This window comes from Uloborus diversus, chromosome 6, assembly GCF_026930045.1.
Source record: "Uloborus diversus isolate 005 chromosome 6, Udiv.v.3.1, whole genome shotgun sequence".
Classification (NCBI taxonomy): Eukaryota; Metazoa; Arthropoda; class Arachnida; order Araneae; family Uloboridae; genus Uloborus; species Uloborus diversus.
This window is the reverse complement of record NC_072736.1, coordinates 144,524,954-144,547,390: the sequence shown is the minus strand read 5'-3', so window position 1 is coordinate 144,547,390 and position 22,437 is coordinate 144,524,954. Positions and strand designations below refer to the sequence as shown.

The 22,437-nt window shown below is 32.3% G+C and overlaps 1 protein-coding gene across 3 annotated transcripts in view; it reads right to left on the bottom strand.

The window, feature by feature from the left end:
* Positions 1-3,891: 3,891 nt before the first annotated feature.
* LOC129223976 (furin-like protease 1, isoforms 1/1-X/2) overlaps positions 3,892-22,437 on the bottom strand; it is a 414,934-nt gene continuing 396,388 nt past the window's right edge. Inside the window, exons 15-16 of one of the 3 annotated variants that reach the window (XM_054858364.1) lie at positions 15,771-15,833; positions 3,892-10,578 (exon numbers count right to left, since the gene is read on the bottom strand). In XM_054858364.1, coding sequence (XP_054714339.1) covers positions 10,070-10,578; positions 15,771-15,833 — 572 coding nt within the window. In that variant the 3' untranslated portion in view covers positions 3,892-10,069. Of the gene's footprint in view, positions 10,579-15,505; positions 15,532-15,770; positions 15,834-22,437 lie in introns of those variants that run through there. The other 2 variants (XM_054858365.1, XM_054858366.1) reach the window with 2 other exon arrangements.

Below are 22,437 nucleotides of genomic sequence, written 5' to 3'. Positions count from 1 at the left end.
ATTCGCTTTAGCTTCTAAAATTTCTGCTCCTGAAAAACTCGCGTTATAGCCATTTCGCGTAAGTCGGATCGCGTTGTAGCGGGAGTCGACTGTACATTGAAATCGGTTGTACTTAATACGGCAGGAGCCTTGTTCAACTACCGTAATTAGATGTTCTAAAAATGGAATCTCTGCGACTTCGAATATACACAGTGACCCATTTATAGTTAGTCCATATTCCTCTAGTACAGTGAAACCTGTGTAAGTTGACCACTTGCGGTGCAGTACTTTGGTGGTCAACTTATAAAGGAGGTAAAGTTTTTTTTTTTTTTTTTGTCATTTCTTGCACCATGTTTTCATTTTTTGACTAATTGACACTTACTCTTTCTGTTCAACTCACTTTCATTGTTTAACATTACTTTGAAACAAAAATGTAAAATGTTATTCAAATATTTTTAGAGATAATTTTCCCAGAATGACGTATAATGTGTCATGCAATTTTAAAATTTCAGTAAATTGATCAAAAAAAAAAAAAAAAAAAAAAATCTTATATCTTATTTTTTATGAAAAGTTACTTATTTGATATTAATAGCTCCCAAAAATTCATAGTTATTCAAAAATAACAAATCTTTCGCTTTATTTTTTTCTCATATACATTTATAACCATGATGAACTATTGTTCAACAAAACAATTCCTTATTGAAGTTTCGCGCATTTATTAAACTCTAGTTTTAGAATTTCCATATGTGTCAGCTAATTTTCTTTGGATTTCTCCCATTTCAATTAATTTTAATATTTCATACTTCTTATCAATCTCAAGTTCAACTAACTTTCTTTTTGAAGGCATTTTATGTAAAACTGTAACACAAAGAATAACAAGATGGACTTTCGTAGTTCAAAAAGGCTGTTGAAAATGAAAATTCCCTATCTCTTGATCCCTTGCACCAGAAATACTGCAATGCGAGTAACTTTACTCTTTAGCACAAAATATTGCAACTGGAAAAAAATACTTTGTACTTTTCTACTGACACATGTTTTCATTGAGCAGAGAGTACAAAATGCAATCTCAAATAGAAGAAAAGAAAAACAAGTTTGGAGAATAAAAGGGTTCTTAGTAGTTTTCCCATGTTGTTAAACTCACAAGGAGGTTTAGTTATGCTGCTGTTTTATTTAGTTGGTAAAATGCTGGTCTGGCATCGAAAATATTCTTGGAAAGATATAAAATAAATAATAATATAAAATAAAATAATTTACTACATTAAGTTTTAAAAAATAAACCAAGTGGTCAACTTACAAAGGGTTTTTTACAATACTCCAAACCAAATTTGGTGTACATCAGTGGTCAAGATAGACAGGTGGTCAAGATAGAGAGGTGGACAAGTTACAGAGGTTTTCCCTCATTATATAAGATAGGATAAATTCCGTTCCTGACAAAAGCGGTCAACATAGACAGGTGGTCAACTTACAAAGGTAGTCAACTTTACAGGTTTTACTGTATCTTCAATACCACTCTGAAATAAGTCTTATGTTTTTCCTCACTACTAGTCTAAATATCAAAATATCACCCAAATAAACATAACAAAACTCAAGGTCTTTGAGAATACTGTTCATAAATCTCTGGAGGGAAAATGTGATATTTGCGTCATTTTGCTGCCAAAATTGTTATCTGAAATTCTCATGCTAACTAATGTGTGCGACCAAACTTTATTTCAACTTAATGCGATTAGGAACGTTTTTTTGAGCCTGAAGAATATCATACAGCAACACAAGACAAACAGCATTGCAAATTAAAACAACACTCGATAAAATCCTGCATTTCCTTCAATTGTACAAAACAGGTTGACCAACCACAGAGAATTGAAAAAAAAAAAAAAAAAAAAAACAATAAATAAAGAATCTCAAGCGCATAAGTACCTTTCTTTTTTTCAAATTATCTTTTTACCAGGTCACCAGTTTGTGGTATTCCAAATATAAATAGCAAAGTAAAACACTCTCAAGTCTTAAAACACAAGTTAAAAGTTTAATGTAAATCGTGCAAGATCTAAAATATGGTAAAAACATACTGCTCCCATATGAAAAAACCAACAAACGCGCATCCTGTTCTCCCTGCGTTCAAACTTGGGTTTGCCCTTTTTGTTATCCTCGCCAACTGGCAGTGGATGCTCGCTAGTCTTGGCGTCTTCTCGCAGCTTCCAGCATGATTGTTTTGATATTTTTTTTAATGTCTTGTAAACTATTCTACCTGATTTTGTTACAAAATATGGCAAGTGTGCTTACTTTGGGATTTGCTTTGTTTATTTTAACCAGATTATCCGGATTGCCTTTGGTCCTACTTAGACCAGAATAACGAGGTCGTTCGGTATTTTTTCAACACGCTCGGATTTTTATTTTTTACACAATGGAGAAACTGATACAGGCAGACAGGGAAGCAGTGCAGATTTGGGAAATGATGATTGAAGTGGGTATTTTAATTTTTAAAACACGCCATGTCTTCTATGTTAAGGGCCCTATTCCAGGAAAAATAGGTAGCATTCCACTTCAAATTGACGTTTTAACTCCTTCCTCAAACCATCTCCGTTTGCGGAATTTCTATGTTGCGATGGTTCAGGTAAGAGTTATCACCTGAATCCGAGGTGGAATGATTCCAGCTGGAATATATGTCTCTAACTGTAATATAACAAGGCTGAAAATGATTTTTTTAATAATAAATAGCAGTTAAAAGTAAACTTAAGAAGTTTTACTAAAATTTAGATAACATTAAAAAGGGTTATAAATTTTACTGTTTAATTCTTGATGATAGTTTCAAGATTGTGCTTGAGATTTTAATATTTTGGTCTAGCACATTGAAAAGAATAAATGCATAATAAATTAGTAATCAATAATTAAATTTTTATAAAATGTAATGGTTGGTATATGCAGAGGATATTTAAGGGGTTAATCCTTCCCTCTACTCGAACTTTTTGGTTTTTAGCCGTATTGCAACTCAGGTATGTCAATGTAGAACAAAAAGTTGTTATGAACCAGCTCCAGTCCTCCCCCCCCCCCCCAAATAGATGTTTAGCGACCGTCATTGCGGAGTAAGTAGATAATAAAATCATAAATATAAATAAACAACAGTCAACTCTCTAGAACTCGAAGTCCCAAGGGACCGGCTAAAACGTTCGAGTCTTTGGTAGTTCGAGTTATTGGAAATTTCCACAACAGTCTCAAGAGCTTGAGACCCAATAAAAACTTCGAGATAAAGGAATGTTCGAGTTATCGAGATCTGACTGTAGAAGATATGTTACAATCGTTTAGTGCATATCAATCACTTTTGTTGTGGTGTATGTAAAGCATGTCCAAGACTTCAACATAAGTATATTAAGTATAACGCTACTTACGCGAAAAAGCTCCTGCGCATGTCCTGAGCGCCAGAGCAAACATTTGGGTCAGTCGCATATGAGTTAGTTTTGTTGTTGAGGTGGTGTATGTAAAGTGGTGTTCAAACTTCAGCAAGAGTTATGTTGAGCTAACAAGACTAAGTTAATTTCTTCGCATGTCCTGAGTGCCCAGCAAACATTTGGGGGGAGTCGCATATCAATTAATTTTGTTGTCGATGTGGTGTATGCAAGGAGGTATCCAGACTTCACCTTGAATATGTTGATCATAACGCTACTAAAGCGAAAAGCATCTCCTACGCATGTCCTGCTGAGCACCCGAGCAAACTTTCGGCGCGTCGCACATCAATTATTTTTGTTGAAAAGCGGTGTTAAGACTTCCGCATTATTATGTTAAGCAAAACATCACTAAGTTAAAAAAAAACTTCTGGGCATGCTTTTAGCGCCCCAGCAATTATTCGCGAGAGTCGTGCTGAAGTCTAAACGATGCTTAAAACGATTAAAAATAAACACGGAAACAAAACTACACACCATATAAGTATTTTTGAAACAATTTATTTGTTTCTAAAAACGTGTAAATAAAATTTCAAACAGTGCTTAAAATCCATCCTCCGTTTGGACACGTCATACATAGAGCACTTTTAGAGCAACAGCAATATTGAAAAGCAACATTCATCATTGTAAAAATGGTAATGTCGATTTACAAACAAGTCGAATAACAGTTTAACGTTAGGAAAAGCAAATTAGAAATTAAAGCATATTTACGAAACGTTATATAAAATAAGAGGAAGGTTTCGATCATTGGGAGTTGCGGGACCTTTATCAATTGGCGTCAAATTTTTGGCACCAGTGTCTGAAAGTGAAATATTTTGTTTTTCACACCTATACAAAGAGTAAGAGAATACCTAATCGCTTAGGGAACAATAAAACAATGGATAGTAAAGTGGCACCAAATTTAAATTACTGTCGGCAAAAATTTGACCACCATGCCAAACTCCCATTTATCGAAAGATCCCCAAAATAAGTAAATGACGTCGAAATATGTGACTATAATCTCCATGTTGCTATAAAAAAAGCTGTTGGATGAAAAACAGGCTTCGCTTCATTAATTGCTTTCCTCAACTGCATACGCTGAAAATTAGAAATAAAAAAAAAATGTATTATTGTAAGAAATTTTCAGTTGAAACTTAAATGTTTGTGTTCTTCAAAAGCAACTTCGAGAAATGTATGAAAGATAAATTGTAGATTCTTTATTGGACACATACATATCGTCGCCTCAAAGCAACACTAAGACATCTAGTCCCAGATATAACACTAAGATGTCCTACTGTTGCTCTGAGAGACATTTAGAATAAATTGAATGAATAGAGAGTGTTCGCCGCGTTTAGTTGCTGTCATGGTTAGAAAGGTTTCGTAACGATAATGTAAAACACGCTTCTAACGTGGTTCATTTTAACTTAACATGATTTTGAAGCTTTTCACATGTGAATTTGTTTTAGCTTTTGATGTTGAGATTTGAAAAGGTGTTTTCATCCAAACGTTGAAAATATGAAAAGGTATTTCCATCCAAACGCTGAAAATATGCATGTGATTTTTAAGTAAGTCATCTCATTTTTTTTTTTTTTTTTTTTTTTTTTTTTTTTTTTTTTTTTTTGTTTCAGTGTTTAGTTAAATAACAAGAAAGTGTATTTTTCATGATTAAAATAAAATAATGAGTTCATTAAAAAAAGACAATTATGATTGCATAAAACTATTTTTTTTCACGAGTGCTTTTGAAATTAATAAACTTTATAGAGAAAACATGCTTTAGATTCAAAAACGTGTTTACAGTGTGTTGTAAAAGAAGTGTTGGAATAATAAAGAAATCTGGCTAAATCCTATACTTCAAAGCTTCTAATCGCATTTTGGTGAAAAAAATTAACCACATATTTACGTCTCCAAAAAAAAAATGTTTCTTTTACCTACGGTTTTAAAATGGTCCATAATGTTTTCTTAAGAACTGAAGATGTAATGTTAATAAAAATATAACTAAATTTCACAGGAATATCACCGAAAATAAAAATAGTGATTAGTGTAATAAAAATAGTAAATAAAAAAAGGGTGTAGGAAAACAGGCGTTTTTTTTTTTTTAATTTGGAAGTAACGGATCTAAAAAAAAGTTCCTTGTAAGTTATTCCGATAAAGGAAATTATTTTCGTTATAAAATATTTCAAGGATAAACATTTAAAATAATGCAAAAATTAATCTTCAATTAATATTAGTTTGTGTAATTTTACTACAGCTACACGTTTTGTTAAAATTTTAAGGCAATTTCACTATAGATCTGTAGCATTTTATATTGACAAGTTTTCTGTTTAATATTTACACGTAAAATCTTATTTAATCTGCAACACTGATATGATACTTCATTCAAAATCCTTATTATTTACATATTAAATTTTCTATAACTAGTTTAACATATTTTGCAAATAATTCCTACTAAACCAGTTTTGCAACGAAATAAAAATCCAAATCAAACAAACAATTGCACACATTATTGTCTGCAAATAGGCTAAATTATAAGTCAAAGCTTTTTACATTATTTTCTCAAGAGAAAATATCGAATACTAGTAATTGACCTACAATGCTAATATACCTGTATTTATATTAAATACGCAAATCAAAGATACACAATTTATATTTATTGCTGTTGATTAAAAAAAAAAACGCTTCAAAATGATATGATGTCAGAAATATATTTGTTTGATATGTCAAAATTGATATTTCGTAGCATTCAAGAAAAAAAAAATCTTGTAATCAAATTTTTGATTTTTGAATTTTTTTCTTAGCAAATATTCATAAATATGCAAGCGATTATCCGTACAAGTTGCAGATGCAAGAAATAAATTTCCAAATAGTTCAAATTTAACATAAAACCTCCGATAATTTCCAAAATAATGAGATATGTGACATAAATTTGTATTCTAAGTAACCATAATACTTGATTCACGCGTCCTGATGATTAGATAATAGTATTTATTGACATAGAAAACGATATAAATCTCTAATTTTCTGATTAATATCAATTTATTTGGATGGTTCAATTTTTAACAGCAATATCGCAAGCTGCAAACAATTTTTCGTTCCAATTAATTTGAATTTTCAATAATTTTGAAAAAACAGTTCATAGATGGCAGCAGAGATAAATTGTCTTCCCCCCTTAATAAGTCAGTGTGTGCTTTTTTGCTGAATTTTATGAATGACACGCACACGGAGCATATTGTATTAAGTTTTGTGATCTTTAAGCTAGTCATTTCTTCATTCAATACAGGAAATATTTAGATGAAATTATAAAAAAATATGAGTAACAATCAAAAATTGTTAATTGTTTCAAAAAGTTCAAAATTTTTGTTTTAGTATTTTCTTATCTTTTTTTTTTTTTTTTGTCTTCTATAATTTTTTGTAAAGAAAGTAATTTTTGGTAAAGATTGTTTTCTATTTTAACAAGCATTTAGTACTTGTTCAAGCATGTTTTGTTATAAGCATGCACGGAATTGTACGGAATTAATAATAAATGGTATGTGCCATTTATAATTCACATGCCATTTATTATTAATGGCACAGGCAATCCAAGAATCTGAACAAAAGCTTTATGTCAAAAATTCCCTTTTTGTTTTTAAAAGTGAAAAAGGAAACTTTCCCCAGTCTTTGATTCTTCTTAAAACATTTTTACATGCGTTTAACTTTACATTATTTGCTTAAACTATAAAAATTTAGACTGATATGGTGTGAGATATGTGTAACTAGATATTATTACATGACAAAGCATGTAACATAGATTTAAAAAAATGATAAAATCTCTCAACAGAAATTAGGAAGCCATAGTAGTCTTCATAATCTATCATAAAAACATATATTCATGAACAATTAAAAAAGACATCTTCAAAAATGTAAGTACATTATGCACTAGTAAAAATTTACAATCAGTTTTTTTACTTAATGTTATGTGAGCAATATACGAAAATTATCATCAAAAAAGTAGAAGAACTTATTTTGTTAACTCTAAAATGCATGAAATATTAGTTTTGTAAAAAGCTGGCAGTATTTAACTGTAAAAAATGTATTATGACAATACTTTGATGAATCACAGAGTAGCCTTATTGTATTTTTCTTTTTTTACACAAATATAAAAAGTCGTTAAAAAAAGATAATAATACAAATTCAAAAGTCACGAAAACATTTAATTGAATAAAAATAATTGCAACCAATTTAGTTAGTATTGTTTTGATTTCAGCTTATATTTAACAGGACATATTTTCACATAAATGTTTTCTTCTATGACATTTATTAAAAAAGTTTTTAATGTTTGAGAAATATGCATATGAAATTCAATTTTCAGTGAACAGTATCTGTTATGATTAAACATATGATTTTGTTAAAAACAATTTCTAAAAGAAAAAAAAAGAAGACAGCAAATCAATTGCAGTACCCAATGTAAAAAAATATATTTTTTAAAAATATATTTGTGAAAGCCTTCAAGAGAAATAAACTACATGAAATAACCGATTTTATGAAACAACTACTTGTGGTAATAACTAAAATATTAGATAAACGTTTTTGGAATTTTATTAAATTTTGAGGGCAAATTTCAACGGAGTTTTGATGAATAAAAGCAATTTAAATCAAAAAAAATTTTTTTTTGTTTCTGATACTAAGTTTGGTCTCAATGACAGAAATTAATTCTCATTCACTTTTACTTGCAGTATTCATATTTTTATTTCACTTTCTTTTCCCTTTTTATTAATTTAAACCACCAAATGATGTTAAAATTCTGCTGCCAGTAGTTGCCGAGTTAAATAGATGTACTAATAAAACAGCTGCCTGAAAGGATTGCGATGGAATCTTTCGAAACTGTTAAAATATTAAATATTATTTGAGAATAAATTTGTCGAGCTAATCTTTGGGAAATAAAGATTTTCGTACTTCCTACAAGGAAATAACTCAAATTTACTTTCACTGAAAAGAAAATAAAAATTGTTAATTCTTGAACAACGTTAAGTATCACCGAAATTCCAAAACTTTTCCAGAAAAAAAGCTGCCTGAGAATAAGAAAAAAGACAATTCCTTTTAAATGTCATTTTAAAGTCAATGAAAAGTGACATTTTGTTGTAAAACTTTTACAGTTTACTGAGCAAGTTGTCCAAATCGTCTACGTCTTTACTCATACATAGGCGCCCATATGGGGGGGGGGGGGGAGAGCAAGTGGGGTCTCAAGACCTACCAATTAGAAATTAGAACTTCCTTCCTTTTAGTACTTTTTTCTTTGCGAAAATGTAAAAATATTTCTTCTCCAGCCATTAATGAATAAGTTATAAAAAATGTCAAATTTTAATAACTCAAATCTGTAATGAAATCAGTTTCCATGGGAAAACTATCTGAGCCCCCCCCCCCCTTAAAAATTTTGCATATGGGCGTCTATGTACTTACTCACAGAGCAAAAATATCAAGGATGATTAGAAGCTATCTCCAAACTCTAATTAACATTTAAATCCATTAGTAAATATAAATCAAAATCATAAACAACAATTGCATCAATAACAAATAGACAAATTTGACAGTAAGCGTTATCATCCTTTATCTGTGTAGCAGAAAGAACAAATTTCTTAAATGAATTAAAATAAGTAAATGCAGTAAACTTTGTTCATCCAGCCTAACTGGGATCAAAGGCAATCCGGATAATCCGGGTATGTGCCTAAAAAAGGAAACCTAATTGTACTGTAGCAATGAGAAGATTAATTTAGTTCAAACTGAACATTTATTTTAATATTTTACAATGGTATACTTTTTTTTTATTAAGATTATTTTTGTGTGATAATATTTCTTTAGTTTTATTGGAAAATTTCAGATTAATAGAAAATGCCATGGAATCTGGCTGCTAGATAGTTAGTATCTTTAGCATATTCTAGTTGCAAATGTAAAAAAGCTTATGCATTGGATGATGAATAAGTGATTAAAATATCATTACTTTAAAAATGTGTTAAAAATTTCAAGCCTTGTATTCAAGTCACTAATATTTTTGACGAACTATTACGCGTAAATCCAAGCGTCGTTTTATATTCCAAAAAGAAACTCGGAGTTTCCCATTGAATCCAGATTTGTATCAAACAATGATGATATGTGCAACGAAATTCTTTAAATTTACCGGACGATTTTTTTTAAACCATCATTTATACAAAACATTTTCTTCCCAGTTTGGAATGTCTGATTTGATTACTTTAGTATTATCAAAACAAAACTATGCAAGATATTATAGAACTAATATCTTTATGCAAAATATACACTTTATGCTTAATAATAACTGCAACTGTGGTGCTGCTACATTGACTGAAGCATATTTAACACCGAACTTTATAGAAATTAATGTGAAAATGCAAAAACATAAATTAAATTAAAAAAAAAATAAAGGAAGCAGTATTAAAATTACTTATAATTTAAATTTACATCCATTCTCGAATTCAAATGTTTTCACATTTACATTTCATACTAGAATGCACCATAAAGGTAACATTTCATTCTGGACTTGAAATACTACAACAAATGCTTATTCTCACCCTCCTCTGCCTGTTGCAAATTCCAGTTTTTAATCCACTAAAAACTGGTCCAAATAAATTTATTTTCAGTTAGTCACTTTTTTTTAATGAGCTTCCGAGTTCAATTTGTGCATTTAGAAGCTCTCAAAGCTCTTCGTCGCTGTCGTAATAAGGTATTACGTTGTTCGACGTACTGTTTGGCGAGGTTTTAGGCAGAAAGGATGCTAAAGATTCCGTCTGATTTGGCGATGGACCTTGCTCAACGCTGACATAGTCTCCGCCAGTCTTCCTGGCTTTCCAACAGGGTGGTGGCCAAAAAGCCACAACCACATATATCGTCAAAGCAAGTGTGATGAAGCACAGAGCTGTGAACACCCCCACCACCACGTCATTCCAGGTGGTGAAGGACCGCACTTCGTCCACCATAACCTTTGGTTCACAGTAGCCATCCACAAGAAGGGCATCCCCATGACATAGAACACATTGGTAATCGTTAGGACCATGGCACTCCACGCAGCTGTAATGGCAGGGTAAGCAGGCAGATGTCGTCAGCTCGTGAGTGCTGCGATAGTTGCTGACAGCACTGCCATAGTGGCCAGAAGGACACTGCAGCACGCAATATCCTTGGTAGTAGAACTGGCCTCTCGGACATTCTGAAAAAGAATCCAATATCAGTGAAAGCACAATCATTAATATTTTGATACAATCCAACAAAAAAGTGAGCCCTAAGAGAGCTTTTTCGACTCGTTACTGACCCAATAGTGTAAAAAAAGCTATTTTATAAATTAGCTATAATACAGTGAAATCCTGGTACAACGAATATCAATTCAACTAAATATCCGATTCAACGAAATAATTTAGTTCGTTTTATTTGCCATTACATTAGTTGAATTCCGTTACAATGAAATTCCAGTTACAACGAATAAAATTTGCGGTCCCTTGAAGTTCGCTGTAACGGAATTTCACTGCTATATTTACAGAAGGATATTGAACAGTATTCACGTAATTTGTCCAATTTCTAGGGGTACCTACTAAAAGACTTTTCATTGTATTATTAGAATAAAAGTGAATGATGTTACAGATGTTTTGAATGATGCCCATTTTCGAGATTAAAACTATATAACCAACTATTTAACAATTAACTTCAACTAATACGTTTATCTTAAAACAAAAAACAACTATTGTCCATTCTTAATAGATAAAAGTTGGCTTTGGTCGCTTTTGGGAACTGAACAATGTTGTCAATTATTCTTATGAATCAATATTTTATTAATTCTTGATAAGTTTCTCATAAAGTATTTGATTTTATCGTTATACACCAAATTTAAACTATCGTTTTTTTTTCTCTCTAGAAGTAACAATTATTCTTTCATCAGGAACTAAACATCTCAAAAGATAAATGTTTCCCACCTTCAAAGAAATATATTACTCTTAGTTGTTCCTTCCCTATGAATTATGTGACAATATGTATAAATCATCGAAAAAATAAGTAAATAAATTAACAGAAATTATGCATTTTAATGCTTTTCATCTACAAAATATAGATATAAATAAGACCTTAACTGTAAAAAAAAATCCATATTTACTCCGATCAATTGTTAAATAATATTCAATATTTAATTATTTCAAAGTGAATTGATTTCCTTCTTATGGTCCTCCAATGACACCGTTTGAGCTTTGCACAGCGATCGAGGAGTTACTGTCCAACCACAGATTGCATGGAATTTTCAAACGTCCAGATAAGACGAATCTATGTGAATATGATGCAAAAGTAAAAATTTGATGCGCGTATTCCGCTCATTTGAATGAGACTCTGCTTCTGCAAAAGTTGGCATCGCTAAAAAATAATAGATTCGTCCATTTCCGGCTGTAAAACGGATGTTTGTCTTTCCATACAATCCGTGGTCAGACAGTATATTGGCTCATAGAATTCGAATTTTTTTATACTGAGAAAAAAATGTGTCCATAGATTGAATTTGCAACTTTCCTCTACTGATACTCAAAAAGAATTTTTAAAACTAATTTTTACAGAATAGAATAGATACTACAAATTCTTTCAACGTCGCATATCGTCGCCTCAGAGCAAAAGTAGGATATCTTAGTGTTATTTCTGGGATTAGATGTCTTAGTGTTGCTCTGAGGCGACGATATGTTTCATCGAATTTTGAGTTTCATATAAAAGTGATTCCGTTTAAGTAAAACTTGCAAATTTAACGTGCCTCTTCATGTTCTGAATGAAACTTAGAAGCTATATTTTATAGAATAGGTTCGACAAATTCTTCTTACGCCAGCATTGAATTATATAATTTAGTTGAAAAACACTCCCTTTTAAGTAAAACTCGTTTCATAACTTATTATACTCGCTAACTGATTCCAACTGTGTAGTTTCAGCACACACAACCCTGATTAAACTTTTAACCTTCTACAACTCATGTTCTAAATTAGGGATGGGCCGATTAAACAGCAATAATCGGACATAATTTGCTGCTTTGCCGATTGTTCAAAATTGGTCGCACTTTGCTGATCAATCGGCAGGGAAAATGTTTTAAAAAACTTTTTACTTATTTTTAATGCTTTATGTTATACTTGTGTTGCAGAAAGCTACATTGATTTATTGTTAATAAATATATTTATCTTGGTTTCTTGTTCAAAGAAAACTTAAAGATTAAAAATGATTTAAAAGGTTTAAAAAAAAAATCCAGCATGTATAATCCATCTATTAATTGGGAAAATGTGGTCGATTATGCACAATCGGCAAAGCGGCTGATTACTGGTTACTTCCGATTAATCGATGCATCCCTAATTGAGATCAATCAGGGTTTCTGAAAACATACATGTCTTCTTGTATATTTTCAGCCACCGTAATTGAACGTTTAAATTTCTACTACTCATATTTTAAATAAGAAATGCGCCGATTAATCGACAGAAATCGGTAATCAGCCGTAACCGGTCACTTCGCCGATTGTTCATAATCGCCCATATTTTGCCGATTAATCGGCGAGGGAGAAGTATTTTTAAAACTTTTTAATAACTTTTAAATCTGTAGTACTCTTTGCACAAGAAACCAAGGTGAAAAAATTTATCAATAAATGAATGTAACTTTCTGCAACATAAGTATAACATGCAGTTTGAAAGTGTACTGTCTAAAATAAAGATAAAACAATATAAAACTGAATGAAATATTGAAATTATATCTCATAGCTGACGTTCACGTAGCCCTACCATGAAGAATTAAATCTACCTACTTTTAAATTGTAATGCAAAAAACACGTGAAACATGAATATTCCAGGATTGTCAGGACATAAACTATTTCTTGATGGTTTATATATAGCATTTCCTGCTACGCTAGATTATCCTTTAGTTTATTTTATTATTTCACTTATCATTTGATTTAAAAAGAAATCATGTCCATGCTTTAAGTTTTTAAAAATAAATGTGCGTATATTCAACGTTGCAACATTCTTCATATGTCAATACTTTTCTCTACATCCTACCTTTAGCTTGGTGCCGTAAGATTGCTAAATAATTTTCATAAATAACAAAAGTCTTGGATTTAATGATTACTAGTAATTACTAATATAAAAAGAAGTTTACTAAATTAACAGATTAAAATTATCATGATCATTAATCGATCCTGCCGATTAATCGGTAATCGGTCAATTTGCTTATCGGCGCATCCCTGTTCTAAATGCAACTAGAAGCTAATTTTAATAGAATAGATTCAACGGATTCTTATCCCATCCGCAAATGTTTCGTCGAATTAAAAATTTAGATTACCAACTTAAAAACTCGACTACCTTGAAAATTAATAAAAGTTAAAAACTTGAAGATATTTTAAAACTTGAAATTGTCACTATTAGACGAGCTATTGCGTTTATTCATAGTAAAAATGTGAATGCTTTACAATTATTCATGTGTTATTTTGAAAAAAATTTTTGCTGCAAGAGTAAGACATGAAATGCGATTTCTGTTGATTTTATACGAATTCCGGTTCTAAGCAAGTAACAGAAATGGAAAGTAACATGGAATTGACTTCTTGAGATTTCTAGAGACTTCTTACCATCCATCTATCGTTACAAACTACTATCTTCATCAGAGTAAAAAATAGTGTTTCTTCGCTTTTTGGAATAATTTCTGCACATAATATAATAAAATGTTGCAAATGGTATTATGTTTTAAATGTTGTTCTTTAAATACTTAAACAGAGAATCACGAGTAAATAATCCACTGTGATGGATTATTTTTAAAAATAATGTTCTGAAAATTGCTGTCATTGCTCTCCGTATAGAGACAGGACATGCTTGGCCTTTCAAGACACCTATTTAGATTCAGAATCTTTTCGTCCCCAAACTGAGCATTATGCGGAAGCAACACTGTAATGGATGCTTTACATCTCAGGAAATGCAAGGAAATGCCCGAAAGTGTCCAGAAATATATATAACATAGGGTAACGGCACCATTAACAGACATGTTTAAGACATCGCTCTCAGGTTAACTCAATTATCTGAGCCTTTTAATGCATTTAGACTTTTTAAACTATATTTTCCTCATGCAACTACCTCTCATCTAACGTTTGGCTACTTATGGATCCTCTAAATTATTTAGTTCTATTTTTAATTGCTCAATTTCGAAAAATAGTCTGAACCCCAGTAACAGACACCGGCAATTCTGATGATAACCAAGAACAGATAGAATGAGGAAAGGATGAGTAATGGGCAAAATTCCCGTTTCCTCTTCAAAATGTGCAAAAGTTCTTTATTTTTAGAACTAAAGCCACATTGAATTCAAATGAACTTAACACACCAGCTGACCTCATGGTGGCTGTTCCTAACCTTCCACTACTGCCTCGTAAATACCAACTGGCTCATAAAATTCACTCTGATAACACTAGATGGCACCGTATTCATGGGTCGCAGCAACATCAGTATTACCCGCCTAAAATGCTTATTATTTAAATCCAAACTTACAAATGTCTGTTATTGGACCCTTGTCTATTACTGGTGCCGTTACCCTATTCTGGCTGACCAGGGACTACAGACTGGTTAATCTTATTAACTTCTTGTTTGGTTTCACATTTTATATTTTTAAATTTTTTTTAATTTACCTTTTTACATTTTATCTATGTACATTTTTACATTTTACTTTTTAATCATAAACCTTGTTACATTTTACTATTTACTCTCTCTTCAGCTGATTGTGCTGAGTGCGCTATTTATGCGCACTATTTTCAGTGCTTTTCAATTGTCGTTGAACTGTAAGCTAAAATTAAATACTTTGTCGTTAGTTTCACTTACTGGGGCATACAGGCGAATTCTGTAAAGTCTGACACAAAGTTTCAAGTTACTGTATTAAGAACGATGACTGAGAGAAATCATACCCATTCTTTGTCACATATTTATCTATTTATTGATAAGCTGTACTGGACTTGAAGCACATTTAAGTATAGCAACAAAATATGCTTACAGATTCAACGATTAACTAATTAGGTTGTGATTGTGTGATAACGACCTGATTTCTACTCTAATCCAACCCTGTAACATCGAGGATGAATCAAACATTGAACAAAACCAAACATTGAGGACATCAGCACACAGTTACCAGCAGCCTAAATTAAAAATCAGCAATGATGGAACACATTTACAAAGAAGCACATATAAATATTAGCAATTGCTTTTGAAAATTAGCAGTTAGTTGTTCTTAAAAACAAAAAGATGCATTTATTAGTACAATCTACAGATAACCCAAGCAAGATCAGCCAATCCACCAAGATTTTATTTTCCCAGCAGCCAGCATTCAATGGTTTTCCTCAGTTACATACTGAAATAAACAAATTTGAATACTGACCGTTCGTAACTGCTTTTGGTTTTCTACTCTTAAACCAGTTCTGTATCCAACTAAAGATTGAACCTGTAATTCCAAAGGTCGAAAGTTTAGAAAGCAATTATTTTGTTAAGAAAGCAGCTATTTATATGCGCTATGAAGCTGCAATTGTAAGCATTTAGTTTTGCAGAGTTACTTCAGAGTAACTGAAACTCGTGCTTGCTACATAATTAGTTGTAAGTTTGAAATCAGAATGATACACTCCAATGAATACAAATGGTGTATAAGTACAATAGTGCCATCAGATAAAAGGCAAGAATAAATAAGATGCAAATGTTACACCCGGTAAGAGTGGCAATCCATTGAGAAAATGTTGAAAAAAATTTCATAAAATTTGTAAGTTGGTCAGACAAGCTTTTTCGAATGAAATTTCCAATTGAGTATGGTCTTTGTACTTAAAATGTACTTATTACAAAAATCCTAATTTTACATTGTAACATAAAAAACTTCAACTGTAGTGTTTAATAATCTTACTAGAAAACCGATGGGATACGAGTGGAAAAACATGGTTTTATCTCAATTTTGTAGAAAATAGTACGTGCATGTTATTCAAACATTACGTGACTTTATGACTTGATTAAAAACTCACTCTTAATTTGTTTTGTAGTTAATGGCTAGAAAACCTTAACGATATAAATTTTATGAGACGAAGTTTATTTTGTGTTTTGTTTTAGAGCAAGGTGCCTCAGGGGAAAGCTGTCTTAATCCATGATTGGCTTCTATGGCATTTGCTCAGCATTTGAGCATTATATAGGAGAAAACAGAAACTCCTTTTAAGCAGCTCACTCAGTTTAGGCAACGAGTGAGAGAAAAAAAAGGAACTCCTCGCTGAGGTTAGACAATGTTGACAAGACAGGGTTCATACACTTTTGGTTAAAAAAAGTTCCCTGACTTTTCCAGGTTTTCCAGGTTGTTTTTTAGAAAATTCCAGGTTACTCGCTTCATTCAAAATTTAAGTTTAAATAATATTTTCAAAATAATTAAAATTGTTTAAAGTAGCGATGCAGAAGAACTGAAACTTCTCCCCTTAGATTTAAAAAAAAAAAAAAAAATTTTTTTTTTTCGTTTGTTTTCTCTGTCAAAATTTTAAGTTTGTTTTAAACATTTTGTTCAAAATTGTTTTAATTTGTTTACTATTTGTTGAAAACAGAGTACTTTCAACTTATTTTAGCGTTTCTTTGATGTTACGCATAATATTATAGCGTTTTGCTGTAGTCCTGCAGCAACCTTTTAGCATCCGCTTTTGGTTTACAAAACTTTTTATTTTCTTATAAGTAGGTTACACGAAACATATTGAGCAAAATGCAATGCTAAATTTCAGTATAAAAATGATTAACTTGTTGCATTAATCGGCATACCATGTAATGCATAGTAACAAAAATCAACATCCGCTAATCATAGGCCAATGCCAATAATCTTTTTTTTTTTTTTTTTCACATATTAAAGGACGCTTACATTAAAATTTCAAACTTTCTTTTCCAGAAAGTAATAGTTAATTTTCAAAAATTCATAACTTTTTGCACATTTAATGTTATTTTCAATATTACACATTGATATAAACGTCCAATTCTGTTTCTGGAAGCTTAAGTCTACTTCCATTGTGCAAACGATCAAATATGGCGACAAAGTGAAAAATTTAAAATAATAAGTAGATTTTTGGATTTGTAGTATAAAAGTAGTAATAAATAATTAATAATCCTTAAAAAACTACAATAAAAGTAAAATAGTCAGTATTTAGCACATAAGAGTCTAAATCAATTAAAACAAAAAAAATGTTATGAAGATTAAATTTTGCATTTTTCGAGAAAATAATTACAAATTTTCCGGAAAAAAAGGGCACAATTTGTGTTGTTTTCAATAGTTTGCATTGCAATTAACATCCAATGCCGTTTTCGGGAACTTAGGCACTTGAAAAAGTGTTGTGTACTTCCATCTTGGGAATGACCAAATATGGCGGCTATGCCCAAAAATAAGAAATAACTTTTTTTTAATTTGTTGCATGAAGACAATTAAAAAATAATAAATCTTCATGATACTACAATTCTTTGAAAAGTTTTTATCACATTTGCGTCCGAGGCAGTGAGGATAAGATTACGTTTTAAGAACAAAATTTTTCATTTCTCAAGAAAATTATTTCAAATAATAATAGAAAAACAATTTGCAGACCATTTTTTGTTATTTTCATCAGTTTTCAATTAAAGAAAACATCCAATTCTGCTTTGTTTTTAGAAACTTAGGCATTTTTGGATCGTATCTACTTCCATCTTGTGAATGACCAAAGATGGCGACTATGTTTCACACGTAGCTGAAATGATTTTCCGATCAAAAAAAAAAAAAACGATTTTCCCCGATCGACCCTCCCATCTACAGGTTGTGCTTCCGAAACACACCGTAAATTGTCTTCTCTCCTGTTGAGTTTGTGCATAATTGCTGTTCACCTGATTTTTTTTTCCCTTGGGAACTACTGAGAGCCAAAAATGGCGGCTGCTGAAGATTTTTTGGGTCGCCACTTTTTCCATTGCTTTAAAATTGTTACAATTTTTTTAAAATACATCGATAAAAACGAAGATTAGATCTTATAAAACGAAATTCCCTGGGAAAAGAAAAATTTTGGGGACACATTTGGAAAATTCCTTGACATTTTTGACTAAGTCATTTTCCCTGATAATTCCAAGTTTTCCCGGAGCGTACGAACCCTGAACCGAACAGAATGTTGTGGCAACCCATCTAAAACTTTAGGCAGTAGAAAGAAATGCGTTCCCCTCACTGACTCCATGCAAGAAAATCTGCGCTCTTTTGGCGCATTTTTCGTTGTGAAAAAAAACGTTCATTTTTCGATTGCAGTTTTTAAGTGCCAGCGTCGGTTTAGATAAAAATTTACATTTTTTTTCGTGAAATCACAATAAAAACGAAGACTAGATCTCATAGTACTTAATTCCTTGGGAAAAAAATGGAAAAAAAATTTTTGGAGGACAAAATTTGAAAACTCCCTGACTTTTCCCTGACATTTTTGACAGTGTCATTTTCCCTGACAATTCCCGGTTTTCCCGGAATTCCCGGAGCGTACGAACCCTGCAAGAATAAAAAGGGACTCCTTTCAGCAAACTCACTGTGGTTAGAATATGGGTGAGAAAAAAAGGAACTCCTTTCAGGTATGAAGTTCGCCAACGTGTCACAACACATTCCGTACCTCTACTTTTCTCAAAGACAGCATGAGTGAGATGAAAAAAAAGAAAAAGAAAAAAAGAATTCTTTTCAGTCAACTCATTGATATTAGACAACGCTAGAGTGCCCAAGAGGGGCTTTCGCCGACGGTGCCATTGAAACTTTTAAATGGGAGTAATTTAAGAAGGTTTTTGATCTCAATTGGAGGTTCCTTCTTTTGGGGGTCGTGGCATTTGAGGGGAGGATGCCATCGTTCTCACACCACTAGGCAACGTGCGAGAGAAAAAACACACCTTCCAGGTAAATCTTTAAGGTTAAAAAACGTGTCACAACAATCTCCTTACCTCTTCTTTTCTCAAAGTAGTCACTTTAAAGTCGGGTATAGAGCACAAAACGTTGTAGTTGGTACAGAATATAGGAGGTCACAAAACCCAGTGAATCCTCGTACGACAAAAATATTTATTCAGCAGGTTTTAGAAACTATTAAAGAGTCAAAAGTAAATTTTTAAAAAGTATAAAAGCACAAGTTTGTACCTTTATAATGCTGTTTAATTCACTTTTACTTTTTTGCACTAAGGTATTCATTCATTTCCTATTGTCTCCTAGAGATACAAGAACATAAACCTTCTGAGAGCAGGTGGATTCTGTTGAAACCACTGTGTCAGTAGGAAAAAAGAAAGGACTGAACTAAGTGGACTCAATTTCTCAATTCAAGCCACTATGCCTCAAAAGGTTAGGGAGGACTTTTCATACAGTTATTGTCTTCGCAAAAAAAATAAATAAAAAGAAAAAAAAAGATCTGCACACAAAATCTAGCATTCAGCCCACAAGATTTAGCATCAAGCCCGAAGCATTAATTTGAATTTTGACACCTTGAGTTCAAATTATGTTTTCCGCAATCCCGAACTGCGAGAGGACCCTGCCAGTTGGTTCTTTTGTTTCTACAAATGGCTCCTATCACAATCATAATTGCGAAAAACATAGATTAAATTCAAGACGTCAATGGGCTGGCAAATCCAAATGAATGCCATGGGCTAGAAGCTAGGTTTTGTGCTTTGGATGCCGTTTTTGCCAAAACAGGATTTTGCAAAATCGAGAGGGTCGCGTATAAATAAAATCGATTCCGACTGACATGGACACCACCGCCCAGGAGGAAAAGCATAGACGCCACCACCCAGGAAGAGGAACATTTGACGTCACCGCCCAGGAAGATCGACATTGGACGCCACCGTCCAGGATGAGGGACATGGACGCCGCCGCCCAGGGCGAGTACCCGTTTACGGAGGCCGGTGGACAGTGCAGCTCACAGAGGCCCAGGACTCAAAAGTGACCCGTAACATCAACTACAGTCAAGTGAGGAGAATTAACTACTCGTAATTGCTTTAAAAAAAATTAAAAATGTTAATTGTACAGCCAACAGTTAAGTATTATCGCTCTTACACCCAAATTCTACAAATGTCCAATAGTATTTGATGAGATATAGTTAATAAGTCAATATTTTGAAATATAGACTTATTATTTCTAAATACCTCGATAAATTCAGTTAATTTTATTATACATAAATAATATTAAGTTTAACAACGTAAAATATTGCCAGAAGTAAGATTTTCCTCACCAAAAATTGTTGCTACTTATTGTAATAGCAATATTGACCTTATTAGTAGGGCTGGGCGATATACCGATATATCGTCATATATCGATATATAACTATTACCACGGTAACGATATTTAGATTTCTATCCGGTCGATATATCGGTTGAAACGGAAATACGGGACATAATTACGGAGAAATTGAAATACTTACTCAAAAATACATAATGATGGATGAGTACTTGAAATTTCAAGAAATTAACTGCATTCTTCAATCAGTTATTTTATTTTTAATTATAGTACAAGGGAAAATTAACAGGGCCTCCGAAGGTCAAGGTGGACCCATTGTCAGATTGGTCTCCAGATCCCATCCCCCTAAAAAGTTTTCAAGAGCGGGGCCCTTCTAAGAACCGCGCCCCTAGTTTTTGACAAAGCTGATATGGCCTCTCGTAGGCCCTGAAAAGTGAATGCGTGTTGGTTAAAAAAACATCTTAATGCAACAATTAAAAATTAACCAATGGAGGTATCAACACGGTTCATAATTCTAATTAAACGTAAACCATTGACATTACGCTGAATAAAAGGTTTGCGAAATATACTGAACACAAATGTTTGTATTAAAAAAGAAATGAAAAACGAAAAAAACCTAATGAGATTAAATAAAATACACCGCCAGCTCAATCATTTCCATCCGAGCTGTCGTATTTCACTAAACGGAGGCGCAACTCATAGCTGAATGAAAATAATTTATCTTCTCTACTAATAATAAAGCTGAAAGTCTCTCTGTCCGGAGGATGTCTGAATGTTTGTAGGATGTCTGTAGGATGTCTGTGACGCGCATAGCGCCTAGACCGTTCGGCCGATTTTCATGAAATTTGGCACGAAGTTAGTTTGTAGCATGAAGGTGTGCACCTCGAAGCGATTTTTCGAAAATTCGATTTTGTTCTTTTTCTATTCCAATTTTAAGCCCATTTTTCACAGAAATTTAATAAAATGGGAAAGAATCTTTATCTTTATCTTCTTCTTCTTTACTAATAATAAAGCTGAAAGTCTCTCTGTCCGGAGGATGTCTGGATGTCTGTGACGCGCATAGCGCCTAAACCGTTCGGCCGATTTTCATGAAATTTGGCACAAAGTTAGTATGTAGCATGGGGGTGTGCACCTCGAAGCGATGTTTCGAAAATTCGATGTGGTTCTTTTTCTATTCCAGTTTTAAGAAAAAAAAATCATAAGATGGACGAGTAAATTACGAATTTATCATAACGTGGAACCGTAAGATGGGTACAAGCCAACTGGCGAGAGAATTCACCATACATTATTTGTAAATATACAGGCGAACCAAAAGACCTTTTGATTTTTCTACTACGGGCAAAGCCGTGAGGGTATCACTAGTCGATAATAAAAGGGAAAATTTTTATTCCGTTCATAACACGAGGCACAACTTGAACCGGTAATCCAATTTTAAAGCGTTATCGCCGGCAACCCTGACATTACCGTTAACGCGCTGACATAGTGTTTTTCGTGAAAGTTGTACGCATTAACGTTAATGCGATGACACAGTGTTGTTTGTGAAAGTTGTACGCATTAACGAAGATGGAATTGAGTTCTACCATTCGCGGGCATGGGTTTTTTTGAAAGTTCTACGCATTTTCGGAAAAGTAACAAGTACCATGATTAAAAAAGCTGAGCTTGTCGATTGATGACGTTTATTGGATGGTTTACCGAGATTTTCTAAGACCATCAGATGAAGATAAAAAGTAAGTACAATTTTTAAGCATTTTTTTTTATTTACTAATGTAACATAAATGAATAATATACATAATTCGTGGATTTTAAAAATTATGAAAAATTTCATTGAAATAAAAAAATGTCTTAA